A 25,148-nucleotide genomic window follows, 5' to 3' on the forward strand; every position below is an offset into this window, starting at 1 on the left:
TCGCAATCTTTGCATGTTTATGTACTTATGCTCCAGTTTGTTGCGTCTCCATTACCAGATCCAACCCGTTCTATGAGCCAAGGACATCGAGCCCTACACAGACCCCCACTTGTACCCCCTCTCTTGATGTGGGCAGCAGCCAAAAGAGGAGGGCTCCCCCACCACCAAGTTCTGGAGTTGGCCTCAGCCCGTCTCTTTCAGCTCCCAAACCAAGCTCTGGCCCAGACAGGGAGCGAGCCCAGCCAGCCGGGCCCAGTCCAGTAGCAGCAGTCATTGGGAGAGAGCTGGCTTCCTCCTCCCCCAAGGTAAATTTGCTCTGTTTGGATGAAGAAAACTTGATATATTCGTACAGTAACAGTCACATGAACATGTGTTACAACAACACAATGTTTGTAACTGTAATTTTAGTTTAATTAATGAATTCAGTCCTGGAATCCATGAACTGGATTATTCAGTGGTTTTTCTGATGCATTGCCAAGCGATTTCCTCCCCTAGTATTGTACATCGAACACGTAGCACAGGTAAGCAGGTACACAGTATTCTCATCATAGCAGTATCTGAATTACAGGGAGGCCAAGGTGACTCAACTACCCTGCAGTTCATCCCCGCCTGAAAAGCCACAATGTGATTTAAACGCTGCTGACTGCATGTCCGGTGTTTGTTTACAGAGTACAGTAAAATCAGAATATAATTTTTGAGCTTAGTTTGAGAAATTTAGAAAAAGTAAGAAAACGTCAACTTTAAAATCCCAGAATTCCACGGCTGGAGGCAGTTGTCTACTTACTGTTCTTCACACATTCACTGCAGCATGTGTTATTATAAGTGAGTTACTTGAAGCATTTTGTGTGTTTGTGTGTGTTTCGACTTGTGTGTCCACATCCAGTGGTCCTTACATTAGCTGTCTTTCCGCCTGCACAATCCCATCTTCTGCCCCTTTCTTTATGCTCATGAAACTCCCCAGCTCCTCATTTGAATATAGGTATTTGTTTATTGGGGTGTTTTCAATGTTTATTTATTTATTTAAATTAGGTAAATCATGGCTGGGTCTAATTAAATGGCTGATGGTCACACACACTCGCGGCAAGAGTCAGACCACTGGTGGGGAATGATTGGCTGGGGGTGTGGAGATGGGTGGGGGTTAAACGTGTGTGTGTGTGTGTGTGTGTGTGTGTGTGTGTGTGTGTGTGTGTGTGTGTGTGTAGGGGCTCAATGGGCCTATGTGGGGCTTAAACACAGGGGGCTTAACTACAGCAGAGCGATCACAAGGGGGTGTTGACCCCCTGTGCACACACACTCACGCATGCAAACACACTGTACAGTTACTTATACCCACACAGACACACACAAGTCCCTCCTCCCTATGCAGCTGGCTGTGAGCTGACTGTTTTAGTGTAGTTGGGCGGTGATGCTGGCCGTCCATGTAATTATGGCACAGTGCCTTTATCACCCAGCTGCAGTTGCCTGTGACCATGGGTGAGGGGGGCTAAACCACTTTAATTACCCAAAGCCAGTGGCCTGTGGTGGGCCACACTTCGTCAAGAGATGCCCCCTGCTCTGGAGTTATTGGTCGAGGGAGGGATGCAAAGAACGATTTGTGGTTGAGGGTTGAAGGGAGGGGTGGGGGTAGGCGTGAAGTCAAATAGGTAGAAGATAGTGAAGGGTAGAGGAAAGGAAAAGAGTGGGGGTAAGATGGTCAGGGAATCGCAGAGAGAGAGAGAGAGGGAGAAATGGGATGTTCACAGTAAACAAGGATAGGCCTACAGGGTTTGTTGACATATACGGCGAGTGTGAATAGGTTTCTCCTTCTTATTCACACCAAGCACTATAACACACACAAACACATGCACGCCTGAGCCATGTGTAGGCTGTGAGATGACCTTTGAATGTATGAAGTCAGAGAGGATTAAGAGGAGACATTCCCACTATGAGAGGCCGAGACGAAACCAACACATCACACTATGAACGTGTATAGAAAGTAGATGTGTGCTCGTGCTTGCGTGTCCTTTATACAGTCTCTCGCATGCCTGAGGCTGAGTTCAGCAAATATGCACCGGGGCAGTTGTCACCTTCCCCCAAAACACAGCTAACCTCTACCTATCTCATACAATAGCTTTCAAGGTGTGTATTCTTCATTTCTATTTCTTTCCACTAACTGTTCTTTTGGGCATCCAGTGTGTAAGACAGAGATAAACACACACACACACACACACACACACACACACACAGAGTCATACAACAAGGTCTAATCTCAGGATGTGAATAAAAATGGATAAATTGGAAGCAGCCATACTCAGTTATACATTTACAACTTACCCTGAAGGGTCCGCAATGTGTCCTGTGTTGGCTTCAATGAAATTATATCAAACCAACAGAGATAAGCATGTCTTGTATCACACTTGTATTTTTCACGTTTAGTCAGTGAAATAGTTAGAATATAGTAATATATGTGACTGTAGAAGCTTTTAGTCTTTATCTTCCAGAGGAGAAATTAGTTTTTCATAGTACTGTACTCGTCCAACACAAAAATAAGTAGAGTAGTCGTGGCAAACGATACTCACAAAGGTGAAAGTTCATCTTTTTGCAGCATACTCCAGGCAGATACCAGGACAAAAATGAAGAGGAGGAGGAGCTTCATTGACATGTTGGCGATCAGAGGTTTCCTTAAGAATTAACTGACTTGCAGTTATACATAGTTACAGAATCCAGATGTCCAGAAGTGCAGCATCCCTTGGTGGAGAAATGGTGCTGGAAAACCCATACCAAGGATCTCTTTCAGTCATTAGAAAGTGAAGTTGCAGTGCCAAACTTTTCATGAATTCATGATACAACCAGTAGCTAAAAGCTTTCAGAAGACTTGAATGAATTCTCTTTGGCAGGTAGAGCGTTAAACCTCATCTTAGATGGAGCCATATCCTCCATGTCATTGCATTAAAACCGCCCACTTCAGTGCCAGCTTGTGGAAAATCAGGACGTCCACGGGACATATGGTGTGCACCCACTTACTCTATACACAGGTATTACACATATAGATTGGATTTACATTAAGCTCTAAAAAGACCTCAATGCTTTGGATTCTTGCCAGTGGAGCGCACGTCACTAGGAATGCATGGAAAGGATAATATGACAACACCGAACCACTCAAATGCATTTGATGAAACGTGGGTTACCAGTTGTTGGGGGTTTTTTAAGGCCATGGGGGGGGGGACCCGTGTGAGCACAGCTCAGCTAATTTACATTCATACTGCAGGGTCTGGCTTTTCTTATCCACGATGACTGTAGCACATATAATCAATTTTTATTCCTTTTTAAATTCTCATTCTTTTTCCTTGAGTTACTCTTGTTTCTTTCTAGTTGTCTTCTCCCAGACTACACTTGACAATACTAGTTGACAGTTGTCCCAGCATGGGCTTGTGTCCTGATGTTTTTGACCGCAGTCACGTGTAATGCACCTTGTCAATAATGAATAACAGTTTATATAATGGATGAGGCTGAGCATTTGTACTACTTTTCTTATGTGAAAATACTACATTCAGTGTCCCTCACTCCAGTATCTCACAGTTGATCAAGTTAAGAACTAAGGACCCTGTATGAGGTCAATGTGCTGTCAGGGTGCCCACTAGAAACTGATGATTCGGCACATTCATGGAGAAGCCCTAAGTTGACTTTGAATGTGTTGGTCCGGTCACTGTTTGTTGGTGATTTTTTTTTTACAGCAACATTCTCACAGAAGTACAGGATAACAACATAATTCACTGTAGATGTTTACTTGTCTGACTCGTGCAGAAGAAGCGCCCTCGGCTCTTACTGATCTGAACAGTGTGATGCAGACTTGTGTTTTCAGTGCTTTGATGCTTCTGCTGTGATGAATGCAGGTCAGCGTAACTACTTTAAACCTGACACGGGTCCTACCTCCTCAGCCACCAATAAAGATGCTCAGTTTGTGGGTGATGCACCCTGATGAGTTTGTGGATGTTTTTTTTCTACGATTACATATAAGGTTGTTTTTTTTCCCCCTGCAAACTTTGCGCTAAATTTCAGTTGTACATGTTCTGAGTCAGGTTTAAACCTTCGGGGGATGTTTCTGGAAGGGGGAAGGATTGCACGTGCACTGTGACTGTGCATATTTCAGTGCAAGCATGATTTGAACTTTTGCGATTAAGCCTTTGCCTCTACTTTTTGTTCTTTTTGTTGGACTAGATCTGAGATCTGTCTTCAATGGGGTGAAAGTGGCACTTGAATCCCTCATTAGACGCTTCATGTCCCCCATGCCAACGTGTCTGTCTGTTGTCCTGTCTGTGAGATATAGATCCTCAAAGTTGAGCATCTTTGAAGGAGCAGGAAGGATGGAAATGTCTGTGGGATTAATTTAAATGAACAGAGGGAGTTCTTGTTGGGCGGGTTGTGAGCTCTGTCTGGTCTGATTCAGTCCATGTCTTTTCCCCGGGGCTGATCCCACCCCTACCAGTAATTCAGTGATCCCCTGCTCCTCCATCTCTATTCCGTAGTCAGAGAACTCTACACTTAGATGCTCTGATCTTAAGATTTTCATCAAGTTTCCGCTTCATGAATTATTTGCCTTATTTTCATATGAAGAAAAGTTGGAAGCCGACACATATGTCAGGATAAAAGTTTGAACAAGGAAGTTCTGTTCAACTGTATATTTACACAAAGAACCATATACTTCTGCATTACATCACATGTCTACCCTAGAACTTTTGATCACTTTAAGAAATGGAGGCCAATTTGAAAGCTTGTCTTTGGCTGTGCCTACTTGGGTGTCCTGGTCAATGGGGTTTGTAAATTATTCACCATTATCGTTTATTTAAGCATATAAAATAGTAATATCTCTCCATCTGTCTTTTTTGCACTTCCCCACTCTTTACAGAGGTGAGGAAGTGAACCAACACCAGAGGTTTTTCTCCCTCCCCTTCAGTTGAAGGGCTTGAGTGATTACTTATGTTAATCAAAGGGTTCAAATTAAATAGTTTTGGAGGTTGCGAGTGCTCCTGTGCCAGGGGGAGGCAGAGGCCAGAGCTCTCCTTCCTCTCCCAGACTTTGTTTTCACAGCCCCTCCTTCAGTTCAGACTACCTCCAAATTGAAATTAGAATAAATTAACATTATTTAATTGAGTTCGCAGAAGGCTGCCATATTTCTTAATTAGCTTTCACCGGGGTTCGCGGCAAGAGAGGACTGCATCCACACTGTGAAGCGTTGCTGAGGTTGCCGTGACGACTGAGGGATGTTTTTGGAGGACAAAGGGGAGCCCAAGAGACAAGGACAGTCATCTCTTGTCTTTTGATCTTTGCCCGCTGTAAGGTTTCTCGTCTTATTATCATTATATCCAGTCCAAAGTTATTCTGTCTTCTCTGATAACTTTTAGAAAGAGTCTCAGAAAGGAGTCATAAAGAAAGTAAGTCTTCTGGACTGATGTCTTTAAAACTGTGATTAATTAGAGTTTACAGGTAACCTGGGATCGTATGATGAATTGGAGAATGGCATGCATCGTTCAGTCACTGGCTGTGCAGTTCACCTGCATTAAAAATAAGAAAGCAGAATACACATTTATTTACTTAAACCAAGACCCTATGGCCCTGTGAGCCGAAGTATGTCTTATTTTGATGTTTTATAGAGAAATGTGTGAATTCATTTTTTTGTACTTACTGTGCATGGCTCTGGAATTGGGTGGCTTATTCCTGTTACGTTTTCATTTTTAGGGCCTGAGCTTGAAGGTACTTCAGGCGAAGACCCTATTATGTTTGCTCGGCAGAGCAACACACTAATTTTTTTTACATTTGATTATAATCGTCATGAATACCAGTGACTAAAGCTCCATTGGTTTTTCTCCTCAGTTCAGTGGAGTTGAGAAAATGTTGGATTTAAAAAGTACATATTATATTTACATGTCCTTCAGGATGTGTCCCACTTTTCCAGCAAATGATTCCAGTGTGATTTACATAACTATTGTAAAGTTTTGGGTTAAAGTAATTGATGACAGGAGTCTTGCATCTCTACATTTTTTCTATGTGGAATCAATATTGGCGAGGATAACAGCCATAGCGGTCCAAAGCATTGACGCCTCACTGGCTCCCCTCGGTCACACTGGCCTCTCCATAAGCTGTGTAATATTAGGAGTATAATCCTTGAGAGAAGTAAGGCAAAGTCAGTACCTCTCTGTCTGCGTTTCCTCGAAGTAGACCCCCTCCCCAACTCTTATTTGCCTTCTCTGAGTGGCCTGACATTGGATCTTGTGGGAGAGAGGAGACTCAGTTTCTTCATGTCTGATGCCGTTAACGTCCCATCGCTGGGCTTCCTGTCGTCAGTTCAAGCTGCAGGACATCGCTGTCATGAGGTTGAGCTGAAGGCGACAAGACAACACCGACTAATGAACAGTCTTATCTTGCAGTTTTCTATAAACAACAAGTTGAAGAAGTTAAAAAGACTGTTTCAGTTACTTCAGGGTAGTTTGTGTAGGTTTGCCTGTTAAACGGATACAAAGCACCAGTGAGATTGGTCAAGATAGATTTTTATCAGCTGTGAGATCCAGGGTGTGTTCAAGAAATCAGATTTAACACACACTGCTGCTCCTGAGGTCTCACAGGGCAGCATGACTTTTAACCATTTCAAGGAAAATAGATACAAAATTTGAATATGCATTCAGCCACCATCCCAAACTCAATTTTATACACGCTTGCCATGGAAAGCAACAGTGTGTATGTGTTAATATGCAATCTTGTGTGTGTGTTATGAGGGATATATTTTGATCCAGTTACTGTAATGCGGCTATCATTTTTACACCTCTTCCTCTGTTGGGTGCATGTCGAGTTCACAAGTTAAGCACTGTGAAGAGCTCACTCTCAATACCCGCGCCGACTGGTGTAAAAGGGCCTTCCGCAAAGCGCTGCTTGTAATCTGCCTTTGGTAAGTCCTCCTTAGTTTTATCTGCCAAGGATTACCTCACAAGCTGCAAGCAGGAGAGAACCAGGGAGATGCAGAGCAAGAGGGATAGAAATGAAAAGCAAGTCAAACAGAAAACGATGAAGATGGAACGAAATGAAAACAAATCGCTGTGTAATCTCTGAAAGAGAGAGACCTGCTTTGGAGTTGAAGGGAAGTTTCCCTTGCCACTCATTTAGAGAGGGAATTGACTAATCCCTCCATGATTGATGTCTGCTATGAGAGGCTCTATAGCAAACTAATAGGGCTTATGAGGATGGCCAGAAAGTCTTTTGTGAGCATGTGTATATGTGAATGAACTAAACCTTTTTTGTCTTGTGTGTCCCTCTGTCCAGTGGCCATCGAGGGCAGGGGTTTGAATGACATAGCGGCCGAAGAAGGGGTAACATTATCTTAATCTGGGCTTAATCTTCCCCAGTCCTCCAGGTGTGTGTGGGTTTAAACCCAGAAGGATCCAAGGTTTTGGGGTGAGGTTTAAGGGGCCTTTGGATGAAGAGATAAAAATCTATGCTCTTGAAAATGCCTTGGACCCCCAAAAAGTCTGAGACCCCCCGCACGTTCTTGAACACCGTGCTCACTTAGACATACCGCACCCTACTTCTGTCGTCTTTAAGTGCCCCGCTACATTTAATTGAATTAAACCAACTGTTCTCAATAATTTAAAAAAGGACCTAAGAAGTGCCATATGAATTAGCCCGAGTGATTTCAAATCGTGCGTGTGTTCAAGTGTGTGTATGTGCATGTTCTCGTGTGCTCTCTTGCGTGTGTATTTGAGGAGAAGCGTGTGAGTGTAGAAATGATAAGGCTCTAATTGCCTCTTTATGAAGCCCTCCAGCCCCCTCCTCTTTTGGACTGTTATGGTATGCAGGTGTGCGCCCCTACGTGCCACAGGAAATACTAAGTGGCATTTTCAGTGCTTAACTAAATCACAGAGTGGGATCATTCCCTCAGATTTTATTTGAATGCTCTCATAGGACCTCAATTGACTGCAGCAAGATTTGACTGTGCAGTCCTGTCTTGTAACATAAGAGTCCACAGATAAGTGCAGTAGGTTTGTGGACTCAGAGATGTCTTCATGATGGGTTGATCCTGTCTTTGAATATGATATTGCATTTTCTGCTAATATCTGACATGCCGATATTTTACAACTGATTTGGCCAACAGTCGGGATCTGCTATTGATACTCTCAAATTTATGTGATGATCATATGTTGTATGTACTGAAAAATACATTTTTTGTTTCACAAGTCCAGTGTGGGGAGTTTCAGCACTACCCGAAATATATCTGATGTAGTGAATGTGAGCACCTTAGCTGTGTTTTCTAAATAGAGAGTGAATGAGTTCTTAAATTCGGAGATTACTTAGCTTGTTTAACCTCAAGGGGTTTTCTGGTAAATGTCTGAAATGAGGTCTGTGGTTGAAACGAGCTCAAAAATGTCCCTGTTGGTCAGTGGGCCACAGTGGCTTTCATAGAACTGACAGCATGGAATGTGTCACTGAATGCCACACTTGTGAAATTCAAAGCCTTTTTTTTTTTTTTAGGGGTCTTAAAAAAATGGTTGTTGGCAACACTTGGCTAAATGAGACGCTGATTTTACGGACACTAAATGTCATCACACCAGGAAGCATGAAGCCTAATTAGGACTATGAGGTCATCCGTGGTGTGGTTTGTTCTGTTTGTACCTGTAACTATTGCATTCAAATCAAAATCAGAAAAATGTTGTTTGCCACAGGTGATTTGGTTAATAATCCAAAATGGAATGTAAAGATCCCCTCGGTCTTTGGTTGAGGGACGCATGGTGATGGTCACTCCTAGTTGGCCCGCAGGAAGGAGCCCTCCCTGTGGCACTCTGGTCGCAAACTTTCTTTGGTATCATTTCTTCTTTGCCTTTGACAAACTCTTCCCTGCTCTTTGTGGATGCTGTTGTCATATTCCTCCTCCTTTCTCCTTGGCTACGTGTAGCATTGTTTCCCACCACACCCTGCTTGCACCAGTATGTGTGTGTTGATGCATGTGTATTCTGATCAGGAGTCAGAGGGGTGACTTTGTAATTATGTTCATTTTAATTGGCTGTGCTATCACCCTTCTCATCATTTTGAAGCCCACGCTGCGCTGGACAATGGCAGTCGGGGGGGGGGGGGGCAACTGCTGTGTCAAGTCAGTTACCACCTCCACCTCCAACGCCACACACCACCTACAAACACACACAGATACACACGGAATGTGTCTTTACCTGCAGAACATAATTCCTAAAGTGGCCTGCATTAATGAGTTTTCCCTGCCCATGCTTAGATTAATTGATAAATGGCTGCGTTATCGGCGCAGCTGATCTCTGAATCCATTGCACCACTAATTTGTTTGTTGAAGATGGCAGTTAAAGGAGATTAATGGAGGTATAGATTTATGAGAACCCACCCTCCCCCTTCCTTTCTCCTTCTTTTCCGTCTTCTAAAGCTTATTTGTCTGAGGAGGATGAGGATGTAGAGGAAGAGCTGAGTGGCGGCTGGCCTTTGGATCCTTTAAAAGTGTTAGTTTAAAAGGTAAATTTATAACAACTGCTTTCTTATTCACTAGTAAATATCACTCAGGTCTGAGGTGAAGGCTAATGCAGTTGATTCAGTTTGAAGGACTCTTAAACGACTAGCCAGGCCATGTTCTGTTGTATTCAACAACATAAACACTTTGCATTTATCTTGTTGCTATTATGAAGAGATGCTGGTTATTACCAGGGACCTCGCGATGGAGTAGGACCACGATACATGGGTCACAATTTGATTTTATCATGATATATTACAGTACAATATATATTATGACGTTCTGTATAATTTTCTGAAAATTTCAACAACAAAAAATGAAAATACAACTTGCTGTGTAGCACCTGGACTAAAAATATGTATGTCACATTATTTTGATAACTCAGGAGACATAAAACTATTTGATTCAAAATTTCCTTCCCAATTCATTACATTGCAAAGCAGCCCAGTCACTGAAGGCACTAAATATATCGATTTTCTTTCTTCATGTATGAAATTCTGGTGACCTCATTTTTGAAAACTGAGGTTGAGACCTCAGCCCATGTCCTCCTCTACCTGTGGGACACTGGGGTCAAGAGTGAGTGGTATTCTGGGATGAATCAAGGCAGCATAACCGATACTAAAGATAGATTACAATCTCACTGGATCCCAGCTTCCATACCGTTCACCCCCACCGTACCACCAGTTTACCTCACACACAGATACTGTCCCAAACCTACCCGCCCTGCATATCTTTTCTCCCCCCAGCCAAAGCTAATTTGTGGAGGCGTGAGTGTGGGTAATGCTACTGCTGTTTCCATGACAAGCTAAAGCCAGCGCTTACACCGCATTAGGCCCCTCTGTTACACATTAGACGAGCAAGCAAGCAGGCAGGTGGGCACACTGCAAGCTGGCACAGTCACTCCTTTGTCTGCTGCCTCCTCCAAAATGTGTCACTTCATGTTTTTTTTTCCTCTCTTCCTTTTAACAGTGAATGGTTTTATTTCAATTTCAATGCTTTGCCTGTCCTCTCCTGTTCTGCTTTTTTTCGGCTGTTTTGCATGGTTATGCCTTTGGAGCAGAATACGCCTTGGAAGCAAAATGATGCTGGAAAAGGAAACCGCTTTTTCCCGAGTTTTGCATTTTACATCTCGGTAGCCAACTGCTGAAAGGCCCTCTGTCTTGGCCTACAGGTTCACTGCTAGAGGGGAAGCATATCTGCTTTTGAGCGAATCACTCATAACCCCCATTGCCATTATGATGAATGTATTTACATATTTTCCTACTTTGTCATATTACACAAAGCCATGGCATAAATACTTGTTCAGGAATTGTGGGATAAATGTATCTTTTTGCATGGAGGAACAGCAGCAGAGTGCCTTGCTCAAGAGTAGCCAGCTCAGTCAAATATTGCAACCCCTCCCTGCTCACACCCATAAAGAGAAGCCCGACTTCACCGAACATGCACAGTCACACATGCATGCACACACATTCTCAGTCACGGCTCTGAGGGGAAGGAGCCCCTCCTCTGTGTGATTACAGCAGTAATACGATATTTCCTTTTGTATGTTAATGTGTATTATTTTTCACGCTACGTTCTCTCTCCTCTCCTGTTCCAGCCGTGTGTCCTCCCTCCCCTCTCTCCTATTGTTCCATCCACTCCACATCTCCATTTACATAATTGAACTTTTGATTGGACTTTGCTTCCTCCTCTCCACTCTCATGCAGGCAACGTTTGAAATCTGAAGCATAATTTCATGGGTAAGATGACGCGAGGTGATCGGCCCCCTTTTTTTTTTCACTTTGTTTTTCTAATGAGAAGACGTCAGACATAGAAAGCCCAGATTAAACAAAAATGCGTGTTTTGATTGAATGTGCAATTAAATAATTGAGCGTGCTGGTGGTTCGAGCCCAGCCAGTCAAAAGAGCTTTTCAGTAGCAGGACGGACAGGCCACTCGAGTGCACAAACCTTATCCTCTTAAACATGAACAGGTGTTGGTGTTTCTCAAGGGTGCGTGTCATGGAGAAGTGTTGTGGACTTGCCTTTCCTCATTGCATTTCGGTTGTATCTTCAGTGTTTTGTTGCTTTCAGTAACTTCACACTCACAGTCAACATGTGTACTTCTGGCCCAGAAGAACAACAATGGAAAGAAATAAGATGTATGTCAGTGACGTAACTGGGCCTGTTGACATGTAAAAATAAAAATGTTTAGCCTTCCGGTTTTAAAGGCCTTAGTTTACACTGATACTTAACCCAAAAAAGTGTGTTTGGTATTTAAAGTACTCAAAAAGACTTTTTTTTCCCACCAGACTGTGAGTTCTCATTGACTTGAGAATGCAAGCAAATATTAACATTGATGCTGATGGTGGCCGATAGCCACCAGCTATAAAAGCAGCTGTAAAACCGTCCAAAAACATTCCTGCACAAACTCTGGCTTTATGAACTGTTTTTGTATGTTGTGTGTTAGTTTATACGAGTTGTCTTTGTGCCTCGTACTCCAAAAAATTCTTTGACAAAACAAATTATACCACTGTTAGAGCCAGTTAAATGGAAGAAAAAAAACCTATTCCATTCCCAATCAATTCTATTTTACATGATTATATGTTTTTTTCCCCACTCAACCTCCACCTTTTGGCGACCCCAGAAATGATCTTGTAACCCTTGTAGGGCTCCTGATCCCCAGGTTGTGAACCACTGGCCTACTAAACTGTTGGTGCTTCAGTATGCTGCTCCTTCTCTGCCTCTGCCACGTGTTGTGTGTTCATTCTGCATGTCTGTCTGTGTGTACTGTTGTTTGACTGTGCATATGCACTATGTGTGCTTTCATACTATAATTTAAAGTGAGGCTGTGTATTTGTGTGCGTGCATTGTCTTTTTTCGGTCCGCCGTAGGCTCCTTGAGCGGATTACAACTTTTAAAGAGTATGAGATTCAACACCTCCTCAAATCTGACACTCTGACACTGCTTTGAAGCCATGAAAGTGAGATTGGAAAGACACAGAAGCTCTCCTCTCTCTACAGAGTCGTGGGTTTATGTCATTGGGTTTAGGTCAGTTAAGTTTCCATTGAAGCGTTATGCCCTGGAGTGAGAGACAAAGCTGCCTCTTAAAGTGTTTGACTTGTATCTTTTTTATGACTTTGAAAGGGCAGTTTAGATGGCCTCCACACTCTGCAGACATGTCAGTGTGCACAATGCTATGTAACTTGGAGTATTTGTACATTTTTGGGTGACCCAGTAGTCCACAGTGTTCCTGAACGATTCCTGGAAATCTCTTAGCTGCAGGAGATTTGATCATTTGCTGACTTGGACCTGAAAATGTGTCGCTTCGGTGCTCACTCAAATGCTTTGTTATGGAAAGAAATTAAAGTTTTGTCTAAAATGTCCATAATTCATCAAGAGAATAAACAGCACATTAATATTGTGGTCACACATGCTGGAAAGAGTTTTTCACCCAGAGGGTGAACCATCTTGAGTGTTTGAAACTTGGCTAAGAAGTTCAACGCCTCTCTTGGCCATGTAAGCAGCTGGCTGGTGCTGTTAAAGTGTCCTGCTTAAAACCTCAAATCAATCTGACGGTGTTCTTGAGTTTCATATCATGATTCTTAGGTTTTGTCTCTGGTTCTAGATCAGAAATCACGTTCCACTTTAACAAAGTCTTCCTCCTCACACCAGCACGGACAGGAACCTGGATGCCTCCATTCCCAGGTTTCCCACTATCTCGCCATTCAGGCATTATAGTGAGCTTAATGCCCCCCCTTTCTCATCTTCCTTCCCTCTTTCCACTTTTTTCCTTTCTTTGCCCCATCGGATGTATGTTGTTGACACTGAGGCATCAGGAATAATGGATTCTCTTGTCAGTGGTTTGTATTTTTTGCCCAGCCTGTTAACGCCGTGTATAATAGTAGCAGAGAAGGGGGAAGAGGGGAGGTTATGTGCCACCGATAGTAATGAAGGTTGCCTTTTCATTTTTTAATGTGGAATGTTTGTGGGCTAAGGCGATGCTCTCCGCTAATCCTACCCCGGAGCCCTGCTAGCTACATGGCTGTGTCAGTGTTACACACACATCCAGTGACATTCACGCAGGCAGATAAAAGACACATACATGTGCACACCTTCCTCCAGGCGAGACAGCAAAGTGTAAGTCAGTGCGCATTTCTGCTTCTTATGAAAATTTCACTGCTCCCGTGTTTGTGTCTTAATGAAATGCGGCCTGTTCCTGTAAAAGTAGATATGGTATTTTTTCAATATTTGATGGATGTGAGCGGTTAAGCGCATAGATCCATTTATAAACCTTTATCAGGAAGGAGTGTAATGGAAGAGTCTGGACTGGCGATTGAGAAAATTGCATCAGTTTGAGTTGGAAGGGACGTGGGGGTGCTGCTGTGGGGGGAATTCTGAAATCCGATGTGTCAGTCCTGATAAATGCTTATTTATTTTTAAGTAACATCGAGGTGAAGACATTTTCTTTTAGTTACTCAAAGTTCAATTTTCTGAACACACTTGTCCTTTTAATTAACAGTCATTAGCCTGTGAAGAAGTTTTAGCTTTTTAAAGAATAACGGTGGCTGTTTATGTGTAGCAGTGTTGTCTGTTGGCTCAGATACCTGTATATGGATAGGTGGCTAGGTGAGTGAGTGTGAGCCTGTCCCACTGGCTTATGTACATTTTTGTTTTCCCACTGGCTGGTGTGTGTGTGTTTTCTGCCAGCCAAGGTGCAGGGGTCTGCGGCACTGAAGTGTGCTATGTGTCTAATTGCTTTAATAGCACCTGGTGTCTAATCCCAGGTAATTAGAGTGCTCAAATTAGACAGCTACTTTCCAGCGTCACTTGAAAGAGTAGAAAGGGAAGGCCCGGAGGAAGACCACTCCACGCTGAAGCTCGACAAACACAAACACACACAAAAACTGAGGCGAAAACCAGAGGAACAAGTTTAGTTCAGTCTGACAACAATGAGTTTATGCTTGTGTGTGGAACATATAGATACGCGTCACTTCAGGTCTAGTCTGAGTATTGTTTATATAGATGACTTGTTCCTCACTCAACTCTGTCCTCCCTCTGTCCATATACAGTGTAGTTCCAACCATAATCACTGCTGACTTTCTGACTTTTTATATCTTAAAGGGGGGGGGGGGGGGGGGGGGAGTTCTTCAAACCCCCCCCCCATCCATTTGTTCGGGCAGCACGCAGGCATTGTCGAGGCTGCCTAAAACATGTCTGGAGAAGCTGTGGGGAAAGGTTAAGGCCCTCTTTTAAAGATGAGCAGGAAATGTCAAGTGTCCGCCCCTCAGGCTCCCGCTACCGTCTCCTGTACTGAGACTGCCGTAGGGACCTTCTTGACACACACACACACACACACACACAAGCCCACGGACCCACACACGCATACACAAGCATTGGTACAAAGGTTAGGAGTTGCTGTTAGAGATGGCCTCCAGTCTCTTTCATCTTGGCCCTCATGGCATCTCAGCAGGCTCCAGGCACACGGTCACAGTTTAAGCTACAATATTAGCAGAGCAGGAGACATCCAGGTTGTTGCAGACCACATTAAAAACCAATAAAATGTTAGTGTTTTAAAACTTGCCAACTGCAAGTGAGGACTTAAGAAGTGAGTTTGTGTGATTGCAGGGTTCTTGGTTTCAGCATTAAGCTTGAACTCTCGAACTGTCACTGTGGAGTGATGTATGTAGCCAACATATTCCATAACTATTGCGAAATGGGTCAAGTTCTTATTTTATCCGTTGTATACAAAATCTTTTGCTTCCTGTTTTAAGTTTTACAAAGATGTGGATGTGTAACTGTGATTGTGACCAGGGGGCTCCTGCAAAGGAGTGTTGCACTCTGTTGTGTTTTTTGTTTGAATTTGTTTTTTGAAGAATCTCTTGAGATTCTTCTTGAGTAAATACAGGTAGACACACAAAATAGGCCGATGCCCTCTCAAGTCAATCAGAACACCAACTCACAGTAAGATTTTGTTCAAAATCGTAAGAAGAAATGTGCCCTCAGTGTTGTTTCTGATTCTTGCCTGTCTTCCTTGTAGTTACAGAGAGTGACCAACAGAGGGGGTTGGTCGGCCACCACTGGCCTCGATAAAGGCCTGAGACTCAGTCAGTCACATTGTGGAGAGTTGCCTTTTACCAGGTCTCGACTGTTTGTCTTAAAAACTGGGTTAACTCGTTATGGTGATCGCCATGAGCTCTTGTGAAACTCACACCTCCGACATTCACTTCTGCAGGTTCAGTAAAGGTTTGACCTTTTACTAAACCATCTAGTGCCACCGAGGTTATTATGATCATGTGGCTTTGAGAGCAGCAGCATGACAAAATAGTTGTCATGTAAGTCAATATTGGAAAAAATATTTAATCCAACCAAACTAGTAGATGTGTAAGGGTAACGGCAGGGCCTGGCGTATGGGTTATAGTGTGGGCAATCATCAGAACCCACCTTAGACACAGTTTTCTGTTACTACTCTGCCTTTTCTGAAAATTTCACACTCATGGATTAAAATTGTGATCCAATATTGTGTTGTGTTATTGAAGCCTTGAAATGCCCTGCAACTGAAACACTCTGCTGAAACCTATCTTGTCATGTTATAAAGGGAATCTGTCTTATGATGAACACATTATTATAATATGTCCATTGTCTCGGTTGCAGTACTATGAATGCACCCAAAATTTGAGCACGTTTTAGTGTTTTTGATCACTGGCCTCTAATGAATCGTGTTTGCCGCTTCGAACCAAACACAAATGATCAGAGAGAATTAGCCCATATCTGTCCCTCCATGACCAGATTAGTGAATAGCCAGCAGAATATTAGAATAACGTTGGTTTGATGGAGGAAGACCAGTGTCTCCATGCCACCAAGGATTTGTGGGATTTGGAGTCAGGGAGAGGAAAGGCTCCTAATGGTGAAAGCTTTCAACCCAGATAAGACTTCAAAGGCGGAGCTAATTAATAAGATGTTTATATTATCCACGGTCATACACTGCTTTGTGAGCGACCCTTCATTATGGTGCGTGTCTGCCTGTGTGAGTGTATGCGTGGGTTCTTTGTGTTTCAGTATGCTAACACATGCTGAAAAGCTAATTGGAGGGTAGAAGTCGCTAAGTAAAAAACATTTTTTTTAAAAAGAAAATAATGAAAGGAGCTGAGAGGTTGATGGAGGTTATTTCCTCTGTGGGCTGTTATGAGCTACAAAATCTTTATCAAACAAAAATTTGTACATTGCTGCCAAATTTCGTGATAATAACTTCGAAAATATCATTTTTGTTTAAATTTAACTTGCAGCAGGCAGTGACATACATTGCACGTTATTATACGTACACGTGTTACAAAAAACATTGGTGTTTATGGTCATTGACAATAGTAGGTGTCATCATTGCTCTTCAAATCATGTTCCTTCTCATTCTCTTCCTCTCCTCTGTGCCTGCAGCCCAGTCCTGTCCCAAGCCCGGTTCTGGGAGGAAAGCCCAACGCCAGTCAGTCTCTGCTGGCCTGGTGCCGCGAGGTCACCAAGAACTACCGCGGGGTGAAGATCACGAACTTCACCACCTCCTGGAGGAATGGGCTGGCCTTCTGCGCTCTGCTGCATCACTTCAGACCTGACGTAATGTACGAAACGCACACACACTCACTCACTCACACGCACACACACTCACACTAAGAGAGGGGGAGGTTGAAGACCAGCAGGCCAAATTATGGTGGGAACAGAAGAAACATAAGGCCTGGGTGTGTACCCCTCCACCAATACTGCCAGCCTGGGAGTATTTTGATAATCCAGACATAAACATTCCATATATTTCATGAAGGTTTGGTGTAAGACATACGGAAAACCTGCGGCCCCATCATAGAAGCAGAAATGAAGATAATTGATCAAAACACGTGTGTGTCAATGCTCGTGTGCACATCACATTGCTGTGTGTTAGTTTTACATATTTTCCACTCTATTAGTTCTGTTGATTGCACTGCTATGAAATTGCATGTTACAGTTCTAATGCCATTACATGTGATGCATACTTAAACACACCTTTTCCTGCTATATCTCTCTCTGTCTGCCTTTCTCTCTCTCTTTTTCTCCGCCTGCCGCCTCCCCGACCCTCCCCACTGTTCTTCCAGAGACTACAAGTCTCTCAATCCTCAGGATATTAAAGAAAACAACAAAAAGGTAAGAGGCGGCCACCGCTGGGTCCTTCACATCACTTAGCTCCCTCCTATCCCCATTTCCAGTTGGCCTTATTTACAGATCTGCCATTAATCCCTAAATATGATGTGTGTGTTTGTTTACATGGTTAGTATGGGGGGTGGGGGTGGGGGATTGGTGGAAGCACATGGAGGCAGGCAGATGTCTTCACTGCTCCTCAGCCACATACACAAAATTTTAATGAGTTTCTATAAGATGTTCCCCCTGTTGTGATATGTTGATGTGGCCAACTTAGTCAGCTGGCAGAGGTGAGATGGTATCGTAACTCCCGCTGGGAGCTCAGTGAAAACCCTCCGCAACGTGTGTCGATGTTTGTGTGCGTGTATGATAAATTTCTATGTTGATTAGATTGTAGCAGTTTGAGATGCCATTCATCAGGGTGTGTGTGTGTGGGGGGGGGGGGGTGGGGGTGGTTACCAACTTTAACCTATAATGCGGTAAGTATCGCGTGTAATGTTTTCGTCAACATATTGGATTCACATTATTGAGGTATCACATTGTAAAAGATTGAAAATGGAAAAATGTATACAAAAAACCCTCCCTTTATTTTGGCAAAAGTTTTCCGCTCACCTCAGCCGTTTTTTTTTTTGTTACCCCTTCATTTTTATGGAAACCCTTTTTCAAATGAGACCTGATGTACTGAATCCCAAACTCACGTGACTGACCATCCGGTTCCACCGCTGGCATCTTCCCAGATTTTCCCAAACTTGGTCTTCATCTAATCCAACATGGCCGATATTAGCTGGCATGACAGAGCATTGTTAACTTGCTCAACTGAAAACAGTTCCTAAAGACCACTGTCCATTTTTTTTTTGCTGAAAATAGTCGTAGATGGCCAAGATGATTCTTCTACTGTTGAATCCAGGCCCAATGTTGCCTAACACAACCGTCTTTAGGTAAAAATATGCACTTCCCAGCCTTGTTTATTATCTCCAAAGCAGTTTGATGCTGAAACACACTTCACCCCCCCCCCGATAACATTTCTATTTTTTTATGTGATATTTAAAGGGAAACATGAAGACTGGCCCTTTGTTTCCCTTGCAATTTAAAACCCATATGTACTCATATGCCTACACTCCTACGGCTCAACTGAATATTTTGACAGCTATTCTTAAAGCTATGTACACACCTATTTTCCTCCTTGCCCTATGTCATCATATCTGCACATTCACAGTTAGAGGTGCAGACTCGCACACATCACCATTTTCCCTCTGGCCCTCTGGCTCTTTCTGCACACGTTCACTTTTTTTTTTAGCACATACCTGCAGAACACACAAATGCAGGCTGCTGTTTTTTTTTTTTTGCTGTTACTTTAGACACACACACACACACACACACACAGACGCCCTGTCCCCTCTCTGGCCCTGAGGGCTACACAGAACGATATGCGTCGGGTTCCTGCAGCTTGATTTCCTCTTCTCATACACACTCTGGCTCAGCGATAACCTCTGGTGGCCCTGTTAGGCATGAATGCTACCCTGTTGACAATAACCACAGTGGAGGGAGAGGGAGAGACCCAATCCCATATCTGCTAACTGCCCCTCACCCCCCTCCAGGTGTTCAAGTAGCCTTGAAGAAATTGGTTAGATATAAGTAATGTGGGAATATGCTGTAAAAGGTGATAGCCGGAGAATAGCTGCAGCACTGCAGCAAGCACACTGCGACAAGCTTTCTGTAAAGATCCACACCAGCTGCTGTTGAACATGTGGCCGAGCAAGCTGTTCCTTTGCTGTTCAAAGAGGATGCAAAGGTAGATAACGCCTAAAATGACCCTATGTCCTCTCCCTGCCAAAGGGATCATATAGCTGTCAAGAATGCAGTTGTTATTGTTTGTATATGAGTAACATGGGGACCTGTTCTGGACAGAATTACATTTATTGACCATCCAAAAAAAACATCTGAGAATAGCACAAAGATAGGAAATGGGTGCAAGGGAGATTTCAAAGAGGAGAAGGAAATTAAAATGTGTCAAAAGGGAAGAGAAGTGGGTGACAAAGGGACCCGTTCACATGTTGCACCATGTTAATTCATAAAGAGATAGTGAATAGAGAGCAGAAATGTAAAATTCATGGAAACCACACCTCTATCTCCTCTTTTCATGGCTAGTTGATAGACGTGCCCCCTCCTCTATCTGTGAAGAGTGATTGCAATGAGCTCAGACTGTGCTGAATTATGACAGATAAGGACAATCAATATCGGGGGTGGGTAGAAAGAGAGAAAGAAGTAAATATTTAGGAGGTGTAGGGACTTGTGTGTGTCCACACATCTGTCTGCTTTGCATGTTGAGAGTGTGTTTGGACCTTCTGCTTCTCCATCTTGTTTGTTTATGTGCACGCGCCTGTGTGTGTGTGTGTGTGTGTGTGTGTGTGTGTGCGCGTGTGTGTATGAGGCCAAGGAGAAGTCATTTGTCATGCCATCTGATAGTGTAGCACCAAGCACCAGGCTAAAACGCTCTGAGCACAACCATGAGGGGTTGGGCCGAGGGGAGGGGGAGTTGATGATTGACAACGATAGATAGCTGTCAGTCACTGAGAAGGGAGATGAGCGGTGGCAGGGAACAGTGGCCTAGGGCAGGCAATGGTGACATTTAGTCCAGACCCCAAAATATTGTCAGCTGGAATTGGATAAAAGATCATTTATAGACTGCATGATATTCTTGTTAGACAAAAATGTCCATTTTGAGATATAGAGGATGAGGTCTGTTGATAGGCTTATCTTAGGCACCCTTCATCAAGCATCGCACCGCATTTATGGGATTGTTTGTATGATTGTATCCACTGTCGTGCGAAAGTTTTTTGTCACAGACGGACAGAAAAAAAACAAATCAGTATTTGAGGACACAAACCTGTGCACTAATTCTCCAGACTACACTTGGGAGTGGACTCTGGAATGGTTCCCAGCGTCTACCAGAATGTGGATCATCATAGTTCTCTGCTTTTAGGCTCTCAGTAGTTTCTACTACTGCTGTGGTCTCAAACTAGCTTAGTTATGTTGGGATCAGGACTTTGAGTTTCAGTCTGGTGAACCAGAATGACATCGTCAGTCTGAACTTGCCACTGGATAGTTCTTCACTTGTCATTCTTAACTGTAAGCCCCCCTTGCAACACGGGCATAAACATCAACCCCTACACAGAAAATGCCAAGTTTTGATGAAGATTTGGATCCTGTAAACTCTGTTGGATGTTGTGATGAGAGTTGTAAAGATATACAACAAATATCCATCCATCCATTTATCCATTTTCTATACCGCTGATCAGTTTAGGGTCGCGGGGGGTCAGCTATCCCAGCTGACATTGGGCGAGAGGCGAGGTTCACCCTGGACGGGTTGCCAGTCCGTTGCAGGGCCATCAGGATCAATTAGGGTTCAGTATCTTGCTCAAGGATACTTGGACATGGTCACCGGTGGAAGTGAGGATTGAACCAGCGACCCTTTGGTTGCTAGACGGCCACTCTACCTCTGAGCCATGCCGCCTCCTGTCATACAAACAAACCAGGGCGTTTTTCTATTATAGAATGATCACTGGCAGCTACAGACATTTGTAGTTTGGAGATCCAAGATTTCTGTTTCGATATTACTTTCCAGGTAGCAAAAGATTATTTTTCAGGAAAGTAAGTTAACATTTTGTCTTCTAGGAAAAAAATTTGTTGCATAAAATTGCACCTACAACAACAGTTCCTCCATTCATAGTCGTCGGTGTCTCGGTGTGATGCCGTCAGGACTTGTCAAGCTATGAGAGAAGATATAGAAAGAATAGAGGTTGACACTGAGGTCAAAAAGACGGTTGCGTATGTCAAGACTAACATCGACCCTGAAACAAAACCCAGTTTGAGAGCATCCCTCCCTCCCTCCTCTTCACACAGCTCTCACTTTCTCCCAGCCTCTCTCTTTTCTCTCGTTCATTCTTTCATTCTGTCCCTATTGAGCAGCAAAGTTGTCGCTCTCTTTCACAGCCTAGCCTGGGCAAGAAGGGAACAATGCAAGCACACTTTGCTCCCTTGAATACGTGTTAGAAACCCAATCAGGCCCTCTTATTCCCCATATTCATTTTCTTTCTTTTCTCTCTTTTTTCTTTCACACTCCGTCTCTGCCACAGGAAGGAGGGGGAACTTAAACAGGCTCGCTGTAAAGGCGAACTCCTCTCTGTTCTCTTTTTTCTCCTGCCATCAGTCCTTTCTTCTTGCCTTGTCTTTGCAAACACATACACACTCACACGCAACTCGTTTCCCTGAGCGAGTATAGATGTTCCACCTATTGTTATGCTTTACATCAATAGAATGGGACAAAAGAGGTGAGAGTGAAAAAAATTACTCCTCCTGACAAAAGACTTCATAATTGATTGTAAATTGAGAGACATCTCTATTAAATGTGGCACCTTCTTATTTTCTCCCCTTCCAGTCTCCTGTCTCCACCTCCCTTCATCTATAATAGAAACAACTACTATAGGGTAAATAAAACTACCTTTAACATGGTTGGAACATGTACATGTTCGTTTTTATACGGCTCTAAAGTACAGTTTGAATCAATTAAATTCGAATCAAACTATTTGATTTGATTAAGATCGAATTTATTCAAATATGAACATGGTGTCCCTTGAGTTTCTTCATTTTTATGACAAGTTTTTATTTCATGGAGGATGAAATCTAGGAAAGGAACCACACTGTGATTTTTACCCTCTCCTGATCATCAACCCACTATGGTCTTAATGCTGTGTGGCACTCGTGTTGATGGGTTTACTCCTTCCAAATAACTCTGAATAAATGACCAGTTAACTTCTCTTGTCCGTATTGATGGCCTTTGAATAGAAAAAAAATCAGATCAAAACTTTCCCAGGTTTTATTGTCAACTTGCAGCCTAAATAGTTGGTCCTGGTGCCTCCGTGACACAGTTGGGCAATTACTTGTTTGGAATGAGCTGCAAATTTTTTTCCTCCTCATTACCTTGAATCTTGATCCAGTGTTTAAAATCATTGCGTTTAACATGGCCGTTATATTGTTGTATCATCTGGCTGCCCCCCCCCCCCTTTTAAAACTTTTTATAAAAACCTGTATCTCATTGTCCTGCCTGTCTTTACTAGCATTCCCTGGTTGAAGGGCACTATCTCAACGGACCTTAGTCTTAGTCTAAATACATACAAAACATGGCTGGGAACGAGTCCTTCAAAACAATCCCTTGAGTTAAAAAAAAATGAGGGAGATCTGTAGAGGCAGTGAAACAAATGAGAGCTGCAACAGGTTGGAATTAGATCAACACTATCAAGCAGGCCAGATACAAGCCGCGATACACGTGTGTGTGTATTTGTGTGTGTGTGTTTTGCAATGGTGTGTGTGTGCGTGCGCGAGTGCACTGTTAATCTATTTATTTACCTGTCATTGGCTGCGATAATGGTTTTCATCCCTTCTCTCTCTGTCTCAGTCTATCTAGTAATGGGGGATTGGGTTTCGTGTGTCGCTTGATAATCAAACCTGTATTTTCTCATCAGACTCTAATCAGACCAATTACACGCGTGACGGAGAGCGTGGGCAGGTTGATGTAGGGGAGTGATAAGGACACACACACACACACACACACAAACACACTCACTCTTTGGGATTAAGCGCTCTGTTGCGGGGTATCTACGTCTCTTATCAGGGACAACCATCCCTGACGTGACCTGTCAGCAGTCATGCCAAAGGTGTCTCTCACACACAACCCCATGTGAGCACATACACACATGGATCATACATGCAATGCACCTAATACAACCCATGTCAAAAACAGAATCCAACTGTTGTCACCCTTCCATCCATATTCTTCTTCTTGTAATGTGGCACCGCCTCTTTCTTTATTCGACATGTTCAAATAAGTTATTGTATCATGACAGTGGTTCTTTGGTGTTTATGAATCTATAATTGATAGGTTGTGTGTCCCTTTTACCCTCATTATGGTTCTTTTGTTGCAGGCGTATGATGGTTTTGCAAGCCTGGGAATCTCCCGTCTGCTGGAACCATCAGACATGGTGCTTCTTGCCATTCCCGACAAGCTCACGGTAATGACGTACTTGTACCAAATCCGGGCCCACTTTTCTGGAGAGGAGCTCAACGTGGTGCAGATCGAGGCCAACAGCAGTCGAAGCACCTACAAGGTTGGCGACTTTGAAACCGATACAAATGCCTCCATAGGCCAGGATAAGTTCTATGCCGAACTCAATGACGTGCAGCCCCGCCAGGCTAACTCTCAGCCTGTTAATTCAGCTGCTGGTGTAAGCACAGAAGCCAATGGCTCTAAAACTGCAGAGGAGGAAGTGATAGAGGTGGAAGTAGCAGCAGTTGCGTCCAGCATTCCAACAGCAGGGCCGTTGCTGTCATCATCTCCTGTCCCATTGCCACGTGTAGCATCAGCAGCCTCCACAACAGACTCATCCCACCTCACGTTGTCCGCCTCTGAGGGCAGGGGGAGTCTGCTCAAAGCCAAAACTTTAGACCTCAGTGACTTACCACAGAGAGCTGAAAGAGACGTTGACAAGGAACGACAGCAGAAGGATGAGTTGGGAGAGCAAAGAAAGGAAGATGGCGTAGAGCCGGGGTCACCCACCAAAAGGGGGGCTTCTTCCTCCTCCTCCCCACCCCACCATAAACTGGGCTTCTCCTATAACAGAGATGCCGACCTCATCAAGAAGAAGCGGGCCAGCCTCCGTCACTCAGAGTCTGAGCCCGCCTCCGACGGCAGCCTGCCTCCCCTCAACCACATAGACGTGTCCACAAAACAGGTAAAGACAGAACTGAGGACGCCCTTCGTTAATACTTGCTGAACTTGTAACTACACTTCAGAGTGCCACACATTGCAGATGGCAAACTGCAGTTGATAGAAAAATCTTCTTTTCCTGTCACAAGCTGAGTAATGAATATTATGTGTATTTTTGTATATTTTGTAACTCAGTTGGTTTGAGTAAAAAATGAAGGAATAAAGCACATCAGGACACTGGCAGAAACTGAGTTCATGAGTCATAGACTAAACAACCTCCCGATCAAGTTAACTGATGCACTCTCATTTTCATCTTGCTATGCAAGTCAGGAGGAAATTAGATTCTGACTGCATTTACCTGCCGGTGTCTACCTGGCCTCTAAATGGATTGTTCAGGTTTTTATCCTCGCACCTCTGCTGTGATTGAAACTTTCACAGCTACATCAGTCATAAGACAGAGGTTGTGGTGAACATTCATTCCCTCCTGGCACCCGTTAAGCTCCAAATCCCGGCCTCGTTGATACCATTGGAAAGATGACCCTACTGAAATGCTGCCGTTCTGCATTAGATGTTGTCGGCGGCTGTCTCGTTGCAGAGACCCAGACACATTGAGACCAGGCCTTAACATGTGGCGACTATAGAAGGCACCCAGGAGAACCCCCTGCTTTGACATTTCATTATATTTTTCATTATATTTCTCATCCCTTCAGTTGATGGCAGTTGGTGCCGTGACTGCTCAGGCGTAGCGACACTTTGCGCCC

The 25,148-nt window shown here is 43.6% G+C and overlaps 1 protein-coding gene across 11 annotated transcripts in view; it reads left to right on the plus strand.

Annotated features, from left to right (window-relative positions):
* The window catches only part of ehbp1 (EH domain binding protein 1), a 134,488-nt gene that overhangs the window by 45,766 nt on the left and 63,574 nt on the right, over nucleotides 1–25,148 (plus strand). For all 11 annotated transcript variants that reach the window (XM_086181291.1, XM_086181292.1, XM_086181287.1 and 8 more), the window contains 4 exons: nucleotides 59–305; nucleotides 16,899–17,077; nucleotides 17,582–17,630; nucleotides 23,606–24,412. In XM_086181291.1, coding sequence (XP_086037417.1) covers nucleotides 59–305; nucleotides 16,899–17,077; nucleotides 17,582–17,630; nucleotides 23,606–24,412 — 1,282 coding nt within the window. The remainder of the gene's footprint in view (nucleotides 1–58; nucleotides 306–16,898; nucleotides 17,078–17,581; nucleotides 17,631–23,605; nucleotides 24,413–25,148) is intronic.

This window comes from Aulostomus chinensis, chromosome 16 (assembly GCF_037954235.1).
Source record: "Aulostomus chinensis isolate RoL2024-O1b breed Wild chromosome 16, RoL_Achi_v1.0, whole genome shotgun sequence".
Lineage (NCBI taxonomy): Eukaryota > Metazoa > Chordata > Actinopteri > Syngnathiformes > Aulostomidae > Aulostomus > Aulostomus chinensis.